A 23822-nucleotide genomic window follows, 5' to 3' on the forward strand; every position below is an offset into this window, starting at 1 on the left:
ACTGCCTGCCTCCCGAGGCCTGTGAGAGTGAGGGATCATTTTTCAGGATAGGTTGTAGTTTGCTGCTGATGTGCTGGAGAGGTTTTAGATGGGGGCTGTACGTGATGGCCAGTGGCGTTCTGTTATTTTCCTTGTTGGGCCTGTCCTGTAGTAGGTGACTTCTGGGTACCTGTCTCGCTCTGTTAATCTGTTTCCTCACTTCCCCAGGTGGGTATTGTAGTTTTAAGAATGCTTAATAAAGATCTTCTAGGTGTTTGTCTCTGTCTGAGGAATTGGAGCAAATTCGGTTGTATCTTAGGGATTGGCTGTAGAGACAATGAATCATGTGATGTGTCCTGGATGGAAGCTGGAGGCATGTAGGTAAGTATAGTGGTCAGTAGGTTTCCGGTATAGGGTGGTGTTTATGTGACCGTCACTGTAGTGTTCAGGAAGTGGATCTCTTGTGTGGACTGGTCCAGGCTGAGGTTGATGGCGGGGTGGAAATTGTTGAAATCAAGGTGGAATTCTTCAAGGGCCTCCTTCCCGTGGGTCCATATGATGAAGATGTCATCAATGTAGTGCAAGTAGAGGGAGTGGTACTAGGGGACGAGAGCTGAGGAAGAGCTGTTCTAAATCAGCCATAAAAATGTTGGCATACTGTGGGGCCATGCGGGTACCCATAGCAGTACTGCTGACTTGAAGGTATAAGTTGTCCCCAAATCTGAAATGGTTGTGGGTGAGGACAAAGTCACAAAGCTCAGCCACTAAGCCTATTTTGTTACTTATGTACAAATCAAACCAAAATATATGAAAGAAACTGAATAAATAGGATTCTGATGTATGTAAAAGCAGGTATGTTGGGTTTAAAAGTTGTGAACCATTTTTATTAAATACATAATTTGAAATAGTTTTTTAAAAACCCCTAACGATCTCATCCCAAACTTGAACTATTGTATGATTTTTTTTTTTAATTTGCTTCTGTTTGTAAAAACAGTTTCAGGTCAGTATCACTAGATGTCAGTGTTATGTAATGGCTGTAAAATAGACAACCCTTTAAAAGGAAAAAAGACTTGATATATGGTAACTTAGGTTAGAACTGAGAAATAATGTGCTGTGGAAAATTTACCCAGTGGATTTCACCTCATCAGTGATCTCTTATGATGCTGTCTTTACAGTTTGTTGAATGTTTTTGAAAGTATTGAATAGCTCTTTGGTCTTGATCTTCCATTTTGTCTGAGCTCTGCTTGATGCAGGACCCAAGTAGGTGAGCGTCAAAGATGGCCTGTGCCACCTTTACATTCCCCTAGTCTTGAGGCTGCCTATCCGGCCCCTGATGTAAATTAGAGCCACCTCAGAGTTCTTCTTACTTTCACCTTGTTGCAACAAGCCCCCTAAAGGGCTGTTCTGGCAGCTGAGACTGTAGTCAAGTTCAGAGGTGCACCAGCCATGCTCTAACATACCATCTATACGAGGAACCATGAGAGAATGACTTAGGGATGGCCCCATTCCACCTGGGGATTTCCCAATAAACCAGTTCCACTGTTGAGCTATAGCAGAAAAGTGGGAAGATCTGGTCCTTTGTCTGTTGACTGTGTGCAATCTGTTTATTGTGAGTATTCAAAATTCAAATTGTGTTGGTTAGGTTCAGGTGACAGGTTTGAAAAGTATGTTTCCATTCCACGAACAATGAATGTGAAGTCATTTAGGATAATATCCATGTGACGATTGTAGGCCATTGTCTAAGAGGAGATTGGGGAATTCTCAATAATAATTAATACCTTAAACTAAAAATATTTGAATGGCATGATAATATTTCATTCAAAGCCGGTGATCACATTTTTTTAAGTGAATATTATTAATGAGTACCTAAGGACATAATTTTACCTAAAATAGAAATCTTAGGCTTTAGAAATTAATGCAAATAATTAAACAATGAGGAGGCAAACCTACAAGATGCCAGTCACCCTCATCTAATTGAAATAAGTCAAGCTGAGGGCACTTGAGTCTCACAGGAGTAGTCACCACCCTGCAGGAATGAGCTACAGGATAAAAAAAAATTTCTAGACCCTAATTTCAATACATTTGTTTAAAGGTATGGTAATGAGAAATAACATTAATAGAATTTGAGCTAATGCTGTGATAAACCTACCACAAACAAATTGACATTGAGGCAAACATGAAGGTCTTAAGAATTTGATAGATCATTACCTAGGCCAAGCCTTAGATGTCCTTAATATTGCTATTGCTAATCTGCCAAAAATGTACCATGTAATGTTTAAATAAATACAAAATATTAAATATTGTTGCAGCATTGTCAGAGAGAGGTTCAGAAACTGGAGAAGATTAAAGAAACTTCCAGAAAATGAAGATACTTCATGTACTTTTAAAAAATATTTAAATAATCCTTCATTTAAAAAATTAGAAAATGAATGGACTTAAAAACCTCAATTAATGTGCTGCCATTTTGTACGCTATCTTCAGTGCATTATAGCATCAGGAAGATCTCTGTTGTACCAGAAAGAGACTGGTTTTTATTATAAGTATTTATTTTTTGATGGGTGTTAACTATTTTGTCTGACAATAATATGTTTTCATAGAGAAGAAAGATGGGAAAATGAAATGATACAAATAAAATAACTTGGTACCTGCCATAGTTTAAAAAGAGCTGGCTGAGGAGCTCACTGGACCATTCATGTTGATTTCCAATAAGTCTTGGAGCACTGGGAAAGTTCCAGAAGATTGGAAGAAAGCTAATGTTGTGCCAGTTTTTAAAAAGGGTAAATGGGATGACTCAGGTAATTCTTCTTCGAGTGATTGCTCCTATGCATTCCAGTCAGGTGTGTGCGCCGCGCGTGCACGGCATCTCGGAACTTTTTTACCCTAGCAACTCCGGCGGGCCGGCAGGCGCCCCCTGGAGTGGCGCCGCTATGGCGCCTGTTATATACCCCAGCCGGCCCGTCCGCTCCTCAGTTCCTTCTTACCGCCCATGACGGCCAGTTGGAACTGTGGAGTGCTCTCTGTCCTCCACAACCCTAGCTCTCGCTACTTTCTGGTGTATATAGTTCGTTTAGTACTTAGTGTAGATAGTTTTTCATAGTTAATTAGTTAGGTTTAGGATAAGGTTAAGGGGGGTATCCCCTCCCTTTCCTGCCCCAGTGCGGGCTCATGCCCAAGGCACCGGGCTTTAAGCCCTGCGCGTCGTGCCAGCGGCCTATGCCAATTGGGGATCCACACGACGCCTGCCTCCGTTGCCTGGGCGAAGGACATAGAACAGATAAGTGCTCTTTCTGTTCCGCCTTCAAGCCGCGAACTCGCAAGGAGCGAGATATTCACTTGAAACAACTCCTAATGGAGGCATCGCTCCAACCCCCGGCATCGTCCGCGCCGGCACCGCGAGCTTCCTCGGTGCAGAGTGCACCGGCGGCACCAAGCCGCTCAGACACCGCGGCACCACAGCCTAAGCCAGCGGCTTCGAAGACCCGGCACCGCTCGCTCTTGCCCTCAAGGAAACACAAGCTGGCGAAGGCACTTGCTAAGGCCCGCGCTGAGGACTCAGCGAAGACTGTTGCGCCACCTGCGGGCCCCGCGGTGGCCGTGCACATGCCGTGCACCGGGCCTTTGACTCCGGTGCCGCAAGGGCCGTCGAGTCCGGCATCGCCACGCTCCCCGGCACTGACCGTGGTTGAGCCCCGGCTGCCATCAACGCCGGAGACTTTCTCCTCGGTACGCGAGCTAATACAGCTCATAGAGGCACCGAGCCTCCGGCCCCCGGCACCGCCGGCGCGGGCTGTCGTATCAGCAGGGAAACTGGCCAGGATGCTTCGGCCGCCCTCTCCGGACAGACGGCACAGACGGCGCTCCCGGTCCCGGTCACGTTCCCGGTCCCGCCGCAGGTCACCGTCTTTCCCTCCCGGTCTTTCCCTCAACAGCGGTACCGCCCATATAACAGCAGGCGGCCGGGGCAAAATCGCTGTCGTCAATCCGGCAACAGGCGTAGTCAGGGCCAGGCCCCTTCCAAGACCCCGCAAGGCTCCAAGCTGGCCTTTTGATGGGACGCCCGAGGACGGCCCATCACTCTCCCTACCGGATCCTACCCCTTTATTTTACAACCGCCTGTCCCATTTCTTTTCGGCGTGGTCCCAATTAACAACGGACGACTGGGTGCTTCAAACAGTCCAGTCGGGATACCGCCTTCAGTTTGTTTCGCCCCCCCCTTCCCACCCACCCTCCCTGTCCCTCTTCAGGGACCCCTCTCATGAGCAACTCCTCTTACAGGAGGTCCAGACTCTGTTGAGCGTGGGTGCCATAGAGGCAGTGCCTCAAGACAGGCGGGGCAGGGGATTCTATTCCCGTTATTTTCTCATCCCCAAGGCGAAAGGAGGGCTACGTCCTATCCTGGACCTTCGCGAGCTGAACAAATACCTGCTCAAGCCCAAGTTTCGCATGGTCACCTTGGGGACCATCATTCCCTCTCTGGATCCGGGAGACTGGTTTGCCGCCCTCGACATGAAAGACGCCTACTTCCATGTCGCGATCTATCCTCCTCATCGACGTTACCTCCGTTTTGTGGTCAACAATGCCCACTACCAGTTCGCCGTGTTACCATTCGGGTTCGCTACCGCACCGAGGGTGTTTACCAAATGCATGGCAGTGGTTGCCACAGCCCTCCGCCGTCGTCAGATACACATCTACCCGTATCTCGACGACTGGCTGATTCGTGGACAGTCTCGACAGCTGGTAATGGACCAGATGACACAAATCCTGTCCCTCTTTCAGCGACTCGGTCTTCTCATCAATGCCGAGAAGTCCACTTTGATTCCGTCACAGCGGGTGGAGTTCATTGGAGCGGTCCTCGACTCCTTGTTAGCCCGAGCCTGCCTACCGCAATCTCGACATCAGACGATGGTCTCCATCATCCGGGACCTCGTCTCCTTCCCGACCATGACGGTGCGCTCCTGCCTCCGCCTCCTGGGCCACATGGCATCATGCACGTATGTCACCGCGTACGCGCGGCTCCACCTCCGCCCGTTCCAGTCTTGGCTCGCGTCGGTGTACCGGCCGCATCGAGATCCCATCGATATGGTGGTCACAGTCTCCAGGCCGACCCTCGACTCCCTCAACTGGTGGCTAGACCCGCAGGTCGTCTGTGCGGGAGTCCCGTTCCATCCACCTCGCCTGTCCGCCACTCTGACCACGGATGCCTCAGCGCTCAGTTGGGGAGCTCACCTGGGCGACCTTCACACCCAGGGTCTGTGGTCGCCCCAGGAGCTCGCTCTCCACATCAATGTATGCGAGCTGCGAGCAATCCGTCTGGCCTGTCGCACCTTCTGCACCCACCTGCAAGGCCGCTGTGTGACAGTGTTCACGGACAATACAACAGCAATGTTCTACGTGAACAAGCAGGGCGGAGCCCGCTCCTCCCTCCTCTGCAAGGAAGCGATGCTCCTGTGGGACTTCTGCATGACCCACTCCATTCACCTGGAAGCGTCCTTTCTTCCGGGTGTGCAGAACACGCTGGCCGACCATCTCAGCAGGTCGTTCCTCTCCCACGAGTGGTCCCTCCGACCAGACGTAGTACACACGATCTTCCAGAGGTGGGGGTTTCCCCAAGTAGACCTATTCGCGTCCAAGGAGAACAGGAAGTGCCACCTGTTCTGCTCGTTCCGGGGTCACTCGCCGGGCTCCCTGTCGGACGCCTTCCTGTATTCCTGGAAGGATCGCCTCCTCTACGCCTTCCCTCCGTTCCCGCTCGTACACCTCATTCTCGTCGCTCCGGCCTGGCCGAGGCAGCATTGGTACTCCCTGCTGCTCGAGCTCTCCGTTTGGGATCCCATCCCCCTTCCGTTGTGGCCGGACCTCATCACCCAGGACTTCGGCAGGCTCCGCCATCCGAGCCTACAGTCCCTCCATCTTACAGCTTGGTACCTGAGTGGTTGACCCACGCAGAGAGGGACTGTTCGGCGGCAGTGCAGCAAGTCCTGCTAGAGAGCAGAAAGCCTTCCACTCGCTCCACCTATCTGGCGAAGTGGAAGCGGTTCGCGCTCTGGTGTGACCAACGAGGCCTCAATCCCTTCGTAGTCCCTGTCCCTACCATCCTGGACTACCTCTGGTACCTTAAGGAGCAAGGTCTGGCGGTCTCCTCCTTGAGAGTTCACCTGGCAGCAGTGTCCGCCTTTTGTCCATCCGTGGAAGGTCAGTCCATCTTCTCCAACCAGATGGTTTCCCGCTTCCTTAAAGGCCTGGACCGCTTGTACCCGCCGGTGCGGCGTCCTGCCCCGACCTGGGATTTGAACCTCGTGCTGGCCAAGCTGATGGGTCCCCCCTTCGAGCCCTTGGCCACGTGTTCCCTGCTCTACCTCTCCTGGAAGACGGCCTTCCTCGTAGCCATTACATCAGCGAGGCGAGTCTCTGAGCTACGCGCTCTAACTGTTAGTCCTCCATACACCGTCTTCCACGGGGACAAGGTGCAGCTTCGACCTCACCCGGCCTTCCTCCCAAAGGTGGTCTCGCCCTTCCACCTGAACCAGGAGATCTTCCTCCCGGTTTTCTTTCCAAAGCCGCATGCCTCGCCTCGGGAACAACAGCTACATACCCTCGATGTCCGCAGGGTGCTCGCTTTCTACATTGAGCGGACGAAGCCCTTCCGGCGTTCGCCCCAGCTGTTCGTAGCGGTTGCTGACCGCATGAAAGGTGAGCCGATATCCTCCCAACGGATTTCCTCCTGGGTCACAGCGTGCATCCGGACCTGCTACGAGCTTGCTCGCGTGCCACCATGCCGCCTCACCGCTCACTCCACGAGAGAGCACACCTCGTCGGCCGCCTTCCTGGCCCATGTCCCCATCCAGGACATCTGTCGAGCGGCCACCTGGTCTTCGGTCCACACCTTCGCCTCCCATTACGCGTTGGTGCAGCAGTCTCGAGACGACGCAGCCTTCGGCTCAGCAGTATTACACTCCGCCACGTCTCACTCCAACCCCACCGCCTAGGTAAGGCTTGGGAATCACCTGACTGGAATGCATAGGAGCAATCACTCGAAGAAGAAAAGACGGTTACTCACCGTAGTAACTGTTGTTCTTCGAGATGTGTTGCTCCTATCCATTCCAGACCTGCCCTCCTTCCCCACTGTCAGAGTAGCCGGCAAGAAGGAACTGAGGAGCGGACGGGCCGGCTGGGGTATATAACAGGCGCCATAGCGGCGCCACTCCAGGGGGCGCCAGCCGGCTCGCTGGAGTTGCTAGGGTAAAAAAGTTCCGAGATGCCGTGCACGCGCGGCGCGCACACCTGACTGGAATGGATAGGAGCAACACATCTTGAAGAACAACAGTTACTACGGTGAGTAACCGTCTTTTATGGGTCTGTCAGTCAGACATTGATCCTGGGCAAGATGATGAGCTAGCTGATATTGGAGTCAGTTACTAACTAGAACTAAAGGAGGGTAATATAATTACTGCAAACAAACATGGGTTTATGGAAAATAGGTCCTGTCACACTAACTTGATAACTTTTTTTAATGAGATTACAAGTTTGGTTGATAAAAGTAATAGTGTTAACGTAATATACTTAGATTTCTGTAAGGCATTTGACTTGGTATCATATGACAATTTGATTAAAAAACTAAAATTAACATGGCACACATTAAATGGATTAAAAGCTAGCTAACCGATGGGTCAAAATAAATCTTTAAACGGGGAACTGTCATTGAGTGTGGCTGTTTCCAGTGGGGGTCCTGAAGAGGTTGTGTTTTGGCTCTATGCTATTTAACATTTTTATCAGTGACCAGAAAGAAAACATAAAATCATAGCTGATGAAGTTTGCAGATGACACAAAAACTGGGGGTGGGGAGTGGTAAATAATGAAGAGGACAGGTCACTAATACAGAGCAATCTGGATCACTTGGTAAACTGGGTACAAGCAAACTGTGTGTGTTTTAATACAGCTAAATGTAAATGTTGGAACAAAGAATGTAGACCATACTTTCAGGATGGGAGACTCTATCCTTGGAAGCAGAGACTCTGAAGAGATTTGGGGGTTGTAGTGGATAATCAGCTGAACATGAGCCGAACAGTGTAACAATGTGGCCAAAAGAGCTAATGCCATCTTGGGATGCATAAACAGAGTAGGAATAGAGAGGTTATTTTATCTCTGTATTTGCAACTACTGCTGGAATAGTGTGTCTGGTTCTGCCTACAATTCAAGAAGGATGTTGACAAATTGGAGAGGGTTCAGAGAAAATACAGGAGACTGATTAAAGAATTAGAAAACACGCCTTATAGTGGTAGACTCAATCTATTTAGTTTAAAAAAGAGAAGTATAAGGAGTGCCTTGATTACAGTCTATAAATATCTACGTGGGGAACAAATATTTAGTGATGAGCTCTTCAATCCAGCAGAGACAGGTATAACACGATCCAATGTCTGGAAGTTGAAGCTAGACAAATTCAGACTGGAAATAAGGTATAATTTTTAACAATAAGAGTAATTAACCATTGGGACAGTTTAGAAAAATTCATGGTGGATTCTCCATTACTGACAATTTTTGAATTAAGATTGGAATTTCTTTGGGGAAGTTCTATGGCCTGGGTCATACCAGAGGTCAGTGTCAATGATCCTAATGGTCCCTTCTGGCCTTAGACTGTATGAATCGAGAGTATCCGTTTAACCACACCTCCTTTTGTCACACGGTTGGTTTCCTATTACAGAAATCTCTGATCTGCCATACAGAATAAGATACTGGATTTTTCCCTTATAAGTTAGGCAGTCCAAAATAAGCATGGCCATCACAGTGAAATGTTTCTATAGTATATTGAGTTACTCATGGGTGAGAGTATCTGTTAAGGTGTCTTCTAACATCCTGTTATGAGTTTTCCAATTTATCCTGTTTACATTATACAAAGTTTAGCATGGACTGAGGCCCATTACAGAAACAGAAATATAATAATAATAACTAGTAGCCATCTAGCACTTTACATCAAATGGTCTGTATTGCAGTCCATTTGGCATGATGATTTTGCACCATAAATGAATCAATTTGCAAGAAAATGATCAACAGTGACTAGCTGATGCTGTACATTTTTAATGTTAAAGTTGCAGCTGTAGATGGGGGTGGGGGGTTGTCATTCAGACAGTTGCCAAATGTTCATTTTGTGGGCTCCCTTAGCAAATATGGCTGGGCATAGCAGCCCTCCTAGTTCAAGCTTATGTATATACTAATTTTTCTCATTTGTTTATAGGTCTTATCAACATTCCTGCTGTGGCCTTTGGGATATTCTCAGGCGGACTGATCATGAAAAAATTCCGGATTAATGTTTTGGGGGCTGCAAAGCTGTCCTTGGGATCATCCTTCTTTGGTTACCTCTTGCTACTTTCATTATTTGCAATGGGCTGTGAGAACTCAGACGTGGCAGGACTGACAGTGTCTTATGAAGGGTATGTTGGAAAGTGCAACATTGAGTGCAAAGTTCCATTTTAAAGCAACCTGCTTCCTCAAAGTATTCCACGTATTCCATGAATATACTCACCAGGGATCTGATCTAATCTAATCCAAAACAACTTTCCATTGACTTCAGCGGGATTTGGAGAAGAGCCCAGAATCCCTCTGTAATTGTTTTTAGCGTCCAAGCCCTTAATCTTCTCTATGCAGGTTATTCCTGTGTAGATGAATCGAGATTCATGACATTTCCTGTGAGTTCTCTGATTGGGGAGTGGAGCTGTGCTCCTCCTCACAAAAGGCCCTTTTAATCCACAGATCCCTGGAGATCTGAAGAGCTCAACGAGCCAAGAGGCATCTGTATCGGTGTTCCTTGCCTCTGTGTGCTGCTGAATACCCCATGACTCTCTAATGCCCTCTGGACATGCCTGCCGTACGGTTCCCCCTAGCAGGACCACTGTAGAAAACCCTTCAAGGTGGAGATTTAAACTGCAGAGGGTGAAATAGTGCAGGTTAATCATCACTCTGAGTGAAATCCTGACCCCACTGAAATAAATGGAAGTTTTGCCATTGACTTCAATGGGGCCAAGATTTCATACTCGGCAGTAATCTATACCAGTTTCCCCAACAGATTTTGATAGACGAATCCAATTGAACTTGACTAGTTGTCACTCCCATGAAACTCTGCTGATTCCCCACCTCCAAGAGCCCTTCATGGGACAAAGATGGAAAGGGTCAGCACAGTACGTGGAAGTGGTTGCATTCCCACTTTTCACACCATTGCAGCCGAGATCTGCAGGCACAAGTTTCCTTAGGCTTGCGGCAGCAGAGGTGACCCCAGTGACTTTCTGGATGGGCTTTCTGTGCTTGCTTCTGCAGCCACTCCATGAGTGATGCTCCCACTGAGGTCAAAGGAAGGTCTGTAGTTCGAGTAGCTGAAGGGTCAGGTCCTCAACTTAGATCAATCCATCTGTGATCACTTTCCCACCTCTTTTTCAATAGCTTTTCGGTAGGGATGATTTTTCCCCTTTGCCATCAGAGTGACCAATGTTCTGAGCATTTGGGTCCAATTTTGTTTAATTGAAATGTTTCAGATGAATATTTTAGAAAATAAAAGCAGTACATCAGTAGATACACATTGTTAAAACACTAGTTAACAATGCCCCTTTAATAAAACATATGCTGTATTTTAATAGGCATGTCATATTGTAGAATACTGTTTGATTGCAGAGAGGAAACATTTATAAAGGGAAGTGGAAAGAAAACATTTCAGTAGACTAAAGATACACGGCTACACTCAGGTGCATCTTGCTGAAAATATAGCCCATGGTTTGAAGACATTTCTACTTAAAGCTGCTGAGAAACTGCATTTCATTTTGTTTCTGAGGTTTGTTTTGTTTTTTTGTCAGAACGAAACAGGTCTCTAGCTATGAAGAGACCCTCTTTTCTGAGTGCAATTCAGGATGCATATGTTCAAAAAATGAATGGGATCCTATATGTGGGGAAAATGGAATCACCTACGTGTCGGCGTGTCTTGCTGGTTGCAAAACATCCAATGGAAGCGGAAAAACCTCTGTAAGAAACTTTTCTGTCATCATTTATGATGCTTTGGTCTGTCTTAGCCTAGCTAGCTCTGTTATGGCAAATGAATTGCAATTCTTTTTAAAGTAGGGATCTATGAGTTTCCTTAAGTTCCTTGGTTTTTGGCAATGTGCTACAGAAGATAGGAACTTTCTAGGGTGCGCTTTTTTGTTTTTTCATGGAAAATTTTCTGTTTTTCATAAAATGAAAACATGAACATTGAAAATGTAATTGTATTTGGAAAAAAATTGTTTTTTAGTTGTCAAAACCATTATCAGTTTGGGGGTTTTAAACAAAAACCTGAAATATTTTGTCAATAATTGGACATTTCTTTGGAAATGTCTGTTTCAAGAAAAAATACTTTTTTAAAACAAAAAACATAATTTTTCAACAGAAGATTTTTGACCAACTCTAATTTTGGATTGCACTCAGAGATTTTGACTGTCCAAGAGTCTGTAAAAATACAGTAAACAATATCATAACATTTTAGGTGATCATTTTTCCCTTACTCCTCTGCTATACATAGCATATCTCAATAAACATGCACTTTTACCTGCTATATTCCAGGTGTTTTATAATTGCAGCTGTGTGGGAATTACAGCATCTCCATCAAGAAGCTCCTCAGCGGTGATGGGAGCGTGTCAAAAAGGAAACGAATGTCCAAAAATGTTTCTGTATTTTCTGGTAATATCAGTCATCACTTCATATACTTTGTCAATAGGTGGTACACCTGGATACATATTACTTTTAAGGTAAATAGAGATAATTCCTTTTATTGGAAAATGTTTTCAAAGGGATTTGATATTAAAATCCATTTTCTGTCTTCATTCATAATACTGGGTGTCCTTTTCAACTAGTCTTAAAGGCAGTGGAAAGAGGATTTCAGAAGGTTTTTTAACCATTAAAAAGCTTCCTGACGAATTTATGTACAGCAATATAAATGCTACCAGTTAAGCTACATTGTGCTTCTGATTAGATGATACAAATAGCTTCATATCTAGGTTTACCATCAGCGTCCATATGCTCACTTTCTAATAAAAAATAATACTCTGGGCCTGATTCTCATTTACACCAAGGCGACTTCTTATAGCTCTGGTAGTGGAAACTTACATTAACTTTAAATGCCCTTTAAACTGCAAGAATGGTGGCAAATGATCTTAGTGTATCAGAGAATCAAGCCTTGTGTGTACGCATAGTCAGTCAAATTTTCATAGGTACTGAGTACCCAAAAAAGCCATTGATTTAAGTGTGTGTCTCTATATTAAATAATTACAAAAGAACCTAGAGACAGACTAAAACCAAACCAGAAACTGAAAATTCACTCAGATCCTCCCCTTAGGATTCATGGCAAATTAGTAATTCCAGATTATCAGTTAAAACTCTTGTATGCAACATAACAAAAGTAGAATTGATCTGAGATTTTTTTTTCTATTTTGTCAATAACTGCCTTTCACAGAGACAGTCACATGTACTAGTAGACCAGTGGCACCATGACTTATCCAGTACTGAATAGAGGCTTGCAAGCTAATTTTCAGAAAATATATAGGGGATATAATATGATCTGTGTATAATCTTGATTTGTTCAGCTTCAGTCTGCTCTCTCTGACTTCCAAAAAACCTACGTTTTAGGCATCAGTCTCACTGCCTCTTGAAAAGCTTTTCCTCCTCAGTTCCTTTGGCCAGACTCCCTTCAGCTTCCCTTGCCTAGCTTCCAAAATGCAAAAAAATAACATCTAGGTAACTGAGAGTGTGGAGGGCGTCAGATTGTATTTCAAATTGTCCTGACTTTTGAAAGAACTCATCTGACATATACCCTTTCTCACTGCAAGAGTTTAAGTATCATCCTGGACAGACAGGGCTAAAGCTGGAAATACTCTGAATATTGGGCTTTATGCAAAAATGCCACCATAAGATACTGAAGTAATATAATTTCAAGTGTGATTCCAGCATAACTGCAGATATAACAGGATTTTTCCAGTGGAATATTGGAGCTCACAAAAGAACTACTTCAAGCCCTATTGGTTTCTTTCACTGCAGGAAATAATTTAGACAAAGTGCAATCTTATCATAACATATTTGAGTTCTCCTTACTCATGCAAATCGTCCCTCTTCAGTTCATGCAATCACTCACTTGAGTAATGATTGCCCGTATAAGTAAGGGCTTGATGGCTCATGATTTTGTCTGAAATCTTGAAATTAGGGCTGTCAATTAATCACAGTTAATTCAAGTGATTAACTCAAAAAAAGTTAATCACGATTAAAAAAATTAATCACGATTAATCACACTGTTAAACAATAGAATACCAATTGAAATTTATTAAATATTTTTTGATGTTTTTCTACATTTTCAAATATATTGATTTCTATTACAACACAGAATACAAAGTGTACAGTGCTCATTTTATATTATTATTTTATTACAAATATTTGCACTGTAAAAATGATAAAAGAAATAGTATTTTTCAATTCACCTCAGACAAGTACTGTAGTGCAATCTCTTTATTGTGAAAGTGTAACTTACAAAGGTAGATTTTTTTTGTTACATAACTGCTCTCAAAAGCAAAACAGTATAAAAACTTTAGAGCCTACAAGTCCACTCAGTCCTACTTCTTGTTCAGCTAATTGCTAAGACAAACAAGTTTGTTTACATTTACAGGAGATACTGCTGCCTGCTTCTTATTTACAATGTCACCTAAAAGTGAGAACAAGTGTTTGCATGGCACTTTTGTAGCTGGTGTTGCAAGGTATTTATGTGCCAGATATGCTAAGCATTTGTATGCACATTCATGCTTCAGCTACCATTCCAGAGGACATGCTTCCATGCTGATGATGCTCGTTAAAAAATAATGCGTTAATTAAATTTGTGACTGAACTGCTTGGGGGAGAACTGTATGTCTTCGGCTCTGTATTACCCGCATTCTGCCATATATATCGTGTTATAGCAGTCTCGGATGATGACCCAGCACATATTTGTTTTAAGAACACTTTCACAGCAGATTTGACAAAACGCAAAGATATAAAAATAGCTACAGCACTTGACCCAAGGTTTAAGAATCAGAAATGCCTTCCAAAATCTGAGAGGGACGAGATGTAGAGCATGCTTTCAGAAGTCTTAAAAGAGCAAGACTCAGATGCAGAAACTACAGAACCCAAACCACCAAAAAAGAAAATCAACCTTCTGCTGGTGGCATCTGACTCAGATGATGAACATGCATCAGTCTGCTTTGGATTGTTATCGAGCAGAACCCGTCATCAGCACGGACACATGTCCTATGGAATGGTAGTTGAAGCATAAAGGGACATATGAATCTTTAGCGCATCTGGCACGTAAATATCTTGCGACGCTGGCTACAACAGTGCCATACAAACACCTGTTTTCACTTTCAGGTGACATTGTAAACAAGAAGTGGGCAGCATTATCTCCTACAGGTTGTAACCAAGTTTGTTTGTCTGAGCAATTGGCTGAGGTAGGACTGAACGGACTTGTAGGTTCTAAAGTTTTACATTGTTTTATTTTTCAGAGCAATTATTTTTTATACATAATTCTACATTTGTAAGTTAAACTTTCATTATAAAGAGATTGCACTACAGTACTTGTATGAGGTGAATTGAAAAATACCATTTATTTTGTTTTTACAGTGCAAATGTAATCAAGAATATATATAAAGTGAGCACTGTACACTTTGTATTCTGCGTTGTAATTGAAATCAATATATTTGAAAATGTACAAAACATCCAAAAATATTTAAATAAATGATATTCCATTATTGTTTAACAACACAATTAATTTTTTTAATCGCATGACAGCCCTACTTGAAATGTATTGATGATTTCAGGTTCAATGTCACTAAGACCCTGTGTATGCTTGTTTTGTTTGTTTGCACCAGTTTTGTTTCAAACCAGGGTAAGCTGCACCAGTACAAGCCCCTCCTTCCAGCAGGACAGGACATCTAAGAGGGGAGTTGCATTTGTGTAGCAACATCATCTGCAAAAAATTCCCAGTACAGAATGAGCAGTGGTCATTGTTGGAATGAGTGTAGGAAATATAAAAGCTCAGCGTAATAAATTATTAAGCCACCATTTAAATTTTCAACTCAAAGGCATCTGTATTTCTACCTTAAGAAGTATTTAGGGAGGATAGAACTCCTGTCAAAGTCAGTTGAAGTTGCCTGGACTCCACACAGCTAGAGATTTGCCATGTGATTTTTCCAATTTCAATTATCTATATGGAACAGTTTTGAAATGCTTTCAGCAATAATCGCAAATTTTAAAAAACACTTTTCATGACATAAATCAAAAGATAAAACTTTATACGCAAAACTTTGCATATAATTTGCAAACAGAAAAAGGGACTACATTTATTTAAAAAAATTCAGTAAATTTAGTTAATTTACTGTGGGCCAGATTCTGATGCCCTCACTCTCTGAGTAATCCCATTGAAACCAATGGGACTAATTGCAAACTACTCAACATGAGTAAGGGCATCAGAATCTGGCCCCTAGAAAACTAATAAAATTAATTCTTTTTACAAAGTAAATCAGTTCATTTGTCTGTTCGTGAATCATCTCCAAACATATTTGAATTTTTATGAACTTGCTCACTATTGTGAAATCATTGAATGATTGGCTTTCCAAGGAAATTTTTATTAACAAAAAATTAGCTTATGTTCACAGAATGCAAATATGTGCACTTTAGAAACAAAATTATTGCCCAAGTGAATTTGCAGTTTTCATTCAAGCAACCGTTTGCCAATGATTTTTTTTTTTTGCATTTTCAGCCAACTCTAACATTAAAAGTTGGTTCTGGTACTTGGTGCAAAGTGGCAGAAATGTGAAATGTGAGATCCAAATGTGGCATATGAATGCAGAAGCTAAATCCCTACAAGACTTTAAGATTTAGTGACATTTGCTTCAAGGGTTTACAGGATTAAAATCAGTGAAATGTGCTTATGCCCAGTGACTGATTCATTTATTGAAGTGTTCCTTTAAAGGTATTAGGCTAATTAGAATTGCCAAAGGACTTTAGAAACTATTGAAGTTATGTGACATTAATGAAATGCAGACGGGAGTAATTTAAGTAAAGGCATGCTATTAATAGAGAGCTATAAAGTGAAGAAGGGTCACCCTAAGTTGTCTCTGAATGGACTGGCTTTCAGTGCATGGGGAAATACAGCTTCTATTGAGGAGCTAGTTCTGGGGTCGGCAACCTTTCAGAAGTGCTGTGCCGAGTCTTAATTTATTCACTCTAATTTAAGGTTTCACGTGCCAGTAATACATTTTAACCTTTTTAGAAGGTCTCTTTCTATAAGTCTATAATATATAACTAAACTATTGTTGTATGTAAAGTAAATAAGGTTTTAAAAATGTTTAAGAAGCTTCATTTAAAATTAAATTAAAATGCAGAGCCCCCTGGACTGGTGGCCAGGACCCGGTCAGTGTGAGTGCCACTCAAAATCAGCTTGTGTGCCGTCTTTGGCATGTGTGCCATAGGTTGCCTACCCCTGTACTAGTTAAACAAATGCTCTGATGAAATTTTCAGTCAAATTGGAGCAACTCCTTAATATAAGGAATAATTTAAATAAAGGAGAAATTTAAATATAAAGAAGCAGATTTCAGATACCAAACCTCTTTCTTGGTTTCCAGCATCTGAATGGATTAATTTTATTTGTCGATGGGGCCTGATTCACTAATTTTTTTCAACCTTTGTGTCATCATTTACACTAGTACAAAGTGAGTGTAAAAATATGAGACTATTCTGATATAGTAACATGTTACACCTACTTTTGCACTGGTGTAAATGACTGCACAAGGGCAGGGCATTAGAGAATCAGGCCTATTAAATGCGGTTGCTAAGAAATTCTTTTGACTTTGGATACTTAGTTATGTTTTTGATTCAGGCCTTTTGTGTCCTTCTGAGTGTTAGTTAAATAGCTGGAGGGCCTGATTATCATTTACACTAAGGTTTTTTGAGACTGCTGTGGCTGTGTAAGGGGCCCTGAAAGTGGTCAGTCGGAGCAGTGTAAATGAAGGGCTGTAGTAAATGAGAATCTTCTCAAGAGGCTTTAAAATTCTTTTAAAATACCCTTGGAAGGGATGACTTCCTGGAATGTCCTTTCAAGACACTAAATTACTGTTTCTTGCAGTATGTCATTGCTGCCATCCAGGGCCGGCTCCAGACCCCAGCGCGCCAAGCAGGCGCGTGGGGCGGCATTGTCCTGGCAGGGCGGCATTTGGCTCCGGCGGACCTTCCGCAGTCATGCCTGCGGGAGGTCCACCAGAGCCCCGGGACTAGCGGACCTGCCGCAGGCATGACTGCGGAGGGTCCCCTCTTCCCGCAGCTCCGCCTGAGCTCCCACAGGCATGACTGCGGCGGGTGCGCTGGTCCCGCGGCTCGGACGGAGTTCCTGTAGGCATGCCTGCGGATGCTCCACCGGAGCCGCGGGACCACGGGACCGTCCGCAGGCACTTCTGCCCCGGCCGCGGGACCGGTGAAGGCCGGCGCGGCGCGCCCCCCTGCTTGGGGCGGCGGAATTTCTAGAGCCGCCCCTGCTGCCATCTTTAGATAATATTCTGGAAATGGTTTTGAGGAAAATAATGAGTCTTCATAGGTGACTTTCCCCATAGGTGTGGGGAAAGGGATTAATCCTACAAGTAGTTAAACAGTTCCTGAGAAGGGCTGAGCACCACAACCCTTGATTTCAGTGGAATTTGTTTGTACTCCTTAGCTCTCAGGAGGCACCCAGTACCTTGTAGGATTAAACTCCAAAACATTATATTTATCCACAGTACAGATTTAGCTTCAGCCTTCTTTTTGAGCTACTTACATATGCTTAACAGGATGGCCAAGACATTAATAAATTGTATTATTAACTACCGTTAACACAAGGAAATGCATGTATCAGGTAGAGCAAAGCACTTTGACACATGCCTAATTTTAAGCACGTCAATAGTCCTTTTGATTTCAGCGGGACTATTCGTATGCTTAAAGTTAAGCCTGTGCTTAAGGTCTTTGCTGGCCAGGGTCAGAATGTTTGTTTGTTTGCTATGTATGTAAGGGCATGGTCCTGCAGTCCTTGTGACTGCAAAACTCATTTACTTACATCAGAGCTATGTTCATATTACTAGCCATCACTACATTGAGTCTGAAGGCTTTTGAAATGCTTGGCTCTGTGCGTGCAGAACTAATTTCCCACATGTTGTGTTAGTAAGTTGTTCCAGTTTGAAGATGCACTGCTGTCTTCTTAAAATTTTATATTGAAGTTAGATGTTAAGAATTCCTAGGCCTGACTTTCACGCCATCACATTAAATTCATGCCTGTTGTTGTGCTACTGTAATCAATGGCATTACCTCAAAGTAAAACTAGCATAATAGAGTGGAAAATCAAGGCCCTCCATTTGTAATTAATGTTTTATTTCACTTTAACAATCATTTCACTCTCTCTTTTTTTTTAGATGCATTAAACCACAACTAAAATCTTTTGCGCTCGGTATTTATACCTTGGCAATAAGAGTTCTTGGTAAGTTTGGTTCTACACTTCATCTTATTTGGATACATTGTAGTACTGTTCTTATTAACTGCTTATGTCAAGCAGTGACCTAGAATGTTGTCTAGAATTAATTTTAGCTGCCACGTACATATTAAATGGTAAAAATATGACAAATATTAGGAATAGGAGAACTGTGAGAGAATTTGTATTTTGTGAAACCTGTAAAAAAATTCCATTTATTATAAAAATATCAACAAATATTGAAAGAATACACAAAGGCAACAAGGAAATAGCAATATTATTTCTAGAGCTGTTGTTTTTCATAGAACATTAAACCATATCTGAGTTTCCTCTCCCTAACCTAGTTATTCAGAGACACTATAGCGATTGTCATGGTAGAATGACTAGAACAGAATAGAATAGGGCCTCCGTTTCTGCTCAGTCTTTGCTCAGACATATTTTCATTGACTTCAGTGAGAATTTGCCTAAATACAGGCCACTGATGTCAAGGGCAGATTTCTACTGGCTTCAGTGGGCATTAGGGCTTGATCATATATTCTTTGCTCACATTAAACACCTACTAAAGTCAATGGGAGAGTTAAGTGTGCAAGGAATGCAGGATCTGACTGCTTACTTAAGGAACTGATATGACTGGCTCACATCAGCCTAATATATATAATCAAGTTGTTGTTATTATGAGGAGAGATTAATAAGACTGGAACTTTTCAGCTTGCAAAAGAGATGATTAAGGGGGGGATATGCTAGATGTCTATAAAATCATGACAGGTATGGAGAAAGTAAATAAGGAAGTGTTATTTACTCCTTCTCATAACTCAAGAACTAGGGGTCACCAAATGAAATTAATAGGCAGCAGGTTTAAAACAAACAAAAGGAAGTATTTCTTCACAGAACGCACAGTCAACCTGTGGAACTCTTTGCCAGAGGATGTTGTGAAGGCCAAGACTATGACAGGGTTCAGAAAAGAACTGGATACATTCATAGAGGATAGGTCCATCAATGGCTATTAGCCAGGATGGGCAGGGATCGTGTTTCTAGCCTGTGTTTGCCAGAAGCTGGGAATGGGTGACAGGAGATGGATCTCTTGATGATTATCTGCTCTGTTCATTCCCTCTGAAGCACCTGGCACTGGCCACTGTTGGAGACAGGATACTGAGCAAGATGGGGCTTTGGTCTGACCTTGTATGGCCATTCTTATGTTCTTATTATTGTGTATCATATTGTTAATAAATATATACAATTAATAATATTTTATGCAAAAATCACATTAATGTTCTTTGTTTAATACTTACAGCAGGAGTCCCAGCCCCTGTGTATTTTGGAGTGTCAATAGACACCACATGCTTGAAATGGGGAAGCAAAAGGTGTGGGGGAAGAGGAGCGTGTAGGCTATATGATTCTAATGCATTTAGGTAAGAGATTTGGTGAATTCATGCTTTCACCTCACAGATTTTAATTATGTTTACACACTGAGGGCTAGAGCTGATAGAAAATTACTGGTCAAAACTTTTTTGGATGGACAGTTGGGTTTTAAATTCAACAAAAATGATCATGGAAGGTATCTGCTTTTCTTGAAAGTAAAACCCCAAAACCAGAAAAATGGGGGGGGGAAGAAATGATGGAAAACCAAAAATCTTATGGTTTTGGGCTATTTGGGGCTGAAACTTTTCAGTTTGGTGCACTTTGTGACAGATATTCATTCAGTTCCCCCTCCTTTTTATAGAAAGTTTAAATTTTCTGCAGAAACATCTCTCCACCCCCAGTTCTTTTTGCTTACTAGCTCTAGTGCAGACCAGATTGTGGTAGCTAATTGCTGCTGCACATGGAGACAATACAGAGCTGGATCAGAACAAGGCATTATGGTCAGGGAGCCACAAAAGCCTGTAACAAGGTGTGCTAGCTCTTTAAGGACCAGCCTAGGTTCAGGATAGTTACTGATTTCTTCCCAGGACAGAGACATTCTCACAGTTGTTCTATGGAACAACATCTAGAGACTAGAACAGCGAGACATGCTGGGAAATGGGGTTGGTAAAAAAGAGACTTGGAGGAAGCAGGGCTGCTGGTAGATCTCGCCACTGAGGAGACAAGAAGTTAGGACAGGAATAAGTCATGTTTTGAATAGTCCTATGGAAAGAAATAGAATGATTAGGAACCTGGCAGGACTCCATTTTCATTTGGGGACTCCAGGTGTTTCTGTAACACAGTAACAAATAATTATAATAGTTCATAATTATTAATAATAAATGCCTGCATCACAGAAATGCCAGTCTTGGCGGTATCTCTGATGAAACTGCCCAGGCTTGAATTGACTGCTGAAGAGATGTAAACATTCCTCTCCCACTGAAGGACATTGGTAGGTTCACTGTGTGGGAAGCTCATACTGCCACTGCCTATGCTGTACCTGATGTATGGCTAAAACTCAGGGTGTTAAACAAACACACACCATATTCATTCAGTTTTACCAATTTTATCGGAATTATAAATGACTCCATTTTGCAGAGTTCTTTCAGATGTATCTGAGGCATTAATTTTGTATTATCTTAATGGAAGATTGATTGGGGTTCTTCTTTTATAGATACATATATTTGGGATTAACCGTGGTCTTGGGCACCATGTCCATTTTCTTGAGTATTGCGGTCCTTTTCGTCTTAAAGAAAAGGTATGTTCCACAAGATGAAAACATCACAGCCAATGGAGGGAGAGGAATGGTCTCAGTACAAAACAGGAAAGATAATTTTGTCAATAGTGACTATTTAATTCAGACAACCTACTGGCCAGAAAAGGAAACTCGACTTTAGGAAAATGGATTTTTTCAGGGGGATTTTGACCAGCAGGGGGAGTTCCGTACAGAAACCCGTCATAAGTGAACATGTTTTAGTGGGTGGATGTAATTGAGCATCCATTTTGAAAATGTTCCCCTTTATCCAACTTTGACTGTAAATACCAAAAATCATCTTAGAATGTGTATAGGTCTGAAAATACAGTTCAACATTTGTCTTAAAAATATGGGGTGAATTTCACTCTTCTCCACACAAAGCCCAGGTAACAGACTCTTTGCAGGGAATTAAGTGGGCGTTCTGGAGATGCCGTTCACTTCTTAACCTGAAGGCAGGCAGTATGGCTGCTGCAGAGTTCCTCCTCAGCAACTCTTCTGGTTTTCAGCTGGAGTTACTGCCCCTTTGTGTGAGGGGAAAGGGGTGGCCTGGAACCCATGGCCCAATCTTAGTGATCTCTTCCACATTGACCTATAAGGAATGGGCCTAGAAATACGCTTCATGGTACACAAGGGACATAGAGAACCCCTTCCACGGATGCTTGTCAATAAATGCCCCATACAACCCAAATGAAACAGTTAAGTGGCGTCTTGGGCTTTCTGTGAGGCTCTCTATACCAGGTAAATTCCATCCATGATGTTTTGACCATTCAGTGTTGTGGTTAGGAATTGCTTCTCAAATTTACTCACACAACCTCTGTTAAATCATGGCATCAATAACAAAAAAGTTGTCACTAGTAAAACCACTACATTGTGGTTACCTCTGACTCTGCCAAAGGAAATTTGAATTAAAGATGCAGCTATTCTATGTTTTAAATGGTTTCTAACTGTTTGCTAACACTCAATAACTGTATAATTCCATACCTTTTTTATACAATGTAATAAGCAAGATGATATAACATATACCTGTTTAAAAAACAATGACAAGACCCTTTGGGAATAATAAAATAAATCTTAAGAGCAGCAGTCTTTGTTTATTTCTTTTTATTTATGTGTTTTAATTTATTTAATTCATCAGGGCAGAAATGTGGCAAAGCATCTAGATTGAATTTTTTTCTTGGTTTTGGTTATATTTGTTCTTTGATATGTTTATGATGAATGTTAATATCCATGTTAACCATGGAACAAGGTACTCTGACGAGTTTACTGAAAACTCCAGTCAATATCCTTCAAAGGAATAAATGCCTTTAGAGTGCCAAGTGACAGATATTCTTTAGCTCTGGGTCATATTATTTGCAACATAAGCTCACATCACATGACTGTAAATCACCTGGGAACTGAGTCTCAAGGGCGAATCTGTTAGATTAGAGTGGTACCCTGGCTGGTCAGATTTTACTTCTGAGGGCATTCTGCGCCAAAAAAATTAAAATTCTGTGCACAGTATTTTAAAATTCTGAAAGTTTTATTTGTCAATAAATAAATGCAGAGGCTCCAGCATGGCAGTGGGACGCACAGGCCACTGGCTGTATGAAGGTGAGGATCACCCTGCAGCCTCCCCACCCCCGGGACATGGACTCAGTGGTGAGGCTGCACGTGACCCTGACCTAGCACAAGGCCTGGGCCTGCACCAGGAGCACCAGGTATGGGGCAGGCAGGCTCAGCCAGGCGGGATCCAAGTGTGGAGGGGTTCAGTGCGGAGGAATCCAGGTCAGGGGGTGAGAGGATTCTGTGTGGGACAATCTGGGTACAGGCAGCTCAGTGGGGGATCTAGGTGTGGGGGGATCTGGATGCACATAGGCTCATTGGGAGGGTTCCAGGTGTGAGGGCAATGGGACTCTGCAGGGGGCCTTCCAGATGAAGGTTGTTGGGGCTCAGCAGGGGAATCTGGTTGTGGGGGTGTCTGGGTGCTGGGGGAGTGGGGCTTGGTGGAGTGGGGATCTGAGTACAGCTAGTTGGCGGTCAGTGGCATGAGGATCTGGATGTGGGGGCTCAGGGAGGTGCAGGGGCAGGGGTTCATCAGGATGGGGCTTTGAATGCAGGGAGCTCAGTGGGAGGTGGTCTGGGTGCAGGGAAGCTCTAGATGCAGGGGTTGAAGTTCAGTGGGGTGGGGTTTTGGCTATGAAGGGCTAGGGGGGTTCTGGGTGCATGGAGTGAGGCTTGGTGTGAGTGTCTGGGTATAGGAGGTCCAGATGCATGGGGGTTGGGCGGATGGGGGAGCAGCTCCCTGTACAGTGACCCCCTTCTCTCCCCGCATCTGAGGAGCAATGGGGGCAGGAAGTAGGGGAGGATGCAGAGATTCCTGCAGCTGGGGAAGGTTTCTGGAGGTGGGTCTGACACAGCCCCAGCCAGTCTTTGCAGGGGAAGAGGAAGTCCCATCCTCTCCTGCTTCCAGCCCAGTTGGGATTAGCATCTGATGCCAGCTCAGAGTAGGAGCCACTGGCTGGGGTGTCCCCAGCCCTGCGGTGATTTACCTCTCTGCCGGCTGCTCTGGCTGCCTGAAACAATGAACCTGCACAGCTAGGGACTGGTGCGTGATTGCTTTTGCAGATTCCCTTTGCTTACCTGTCAGAAAGTCATTTTTCGGTGTGGAAGCAAAGAAATCTGTGGGGGACATGAATT

At 43.5% G+C, this 23822-nt stretch overlaps 1 protein-coding gene across 2 annotated transcripts in view; it reads left to right on the forward strand.

Moving 5' to 3' along the window:
* Nucleotides 1–22025, forward strand: part of LOC123343844 (solute carrier organic anion transporter family member 1C1-like) — a 47661-nt gene extending 25636 nt beyond the window's left edge. For both annotated transcript variants that reach the window (XM_044979292.1, XM_044979303.1), the window contains 6 exons: nucleotides 9209–9404; nucleotides 10815–10980; nucleotides 11554–11738; nucleotides 18438–18502; nucleotides 19785–19902; nucleotides 21066–22025. In XM_044979292.1, the coding sequence (XP_044835227.1) occupies nucleotides 9209–9404; nucleotides 10815–10980; nucleotides 11554–11738; nucleotides 18438–18502; nucleotides 19785–19902; nucleotides 21066–21288 (953 nt within the window). In that variant the 3' untranslated portion in view covers nucleotides 21289–22025. The remainder of the gene's footprint in view (nucleotides 1–9208; nucleotides 9405–10814; nucleotides 10981–11553; nucleotides 11739–18437; nucleotides 18503–19784; nucleotides 19903–21065) is intronic.
* The last annotated feature ends 1797 nt before the right edge of the window (nucleotides 22026–23822 follow it).

Source organism: Mauremys mutica, chromosome 1, assembly GCF_020497125.1.
Source record: "Mauremys mutica isolate MM-2020 ecotype Southern chromosome 1, ASM2049712v1, whole genome shotgun sequence".
NCBI classification, from domain to species: domain Eukaryota; kingdom Metazoa; phylum Chordata; order Testudines; family Geoemydidae; genus Mauremys; species Mauremys mutica.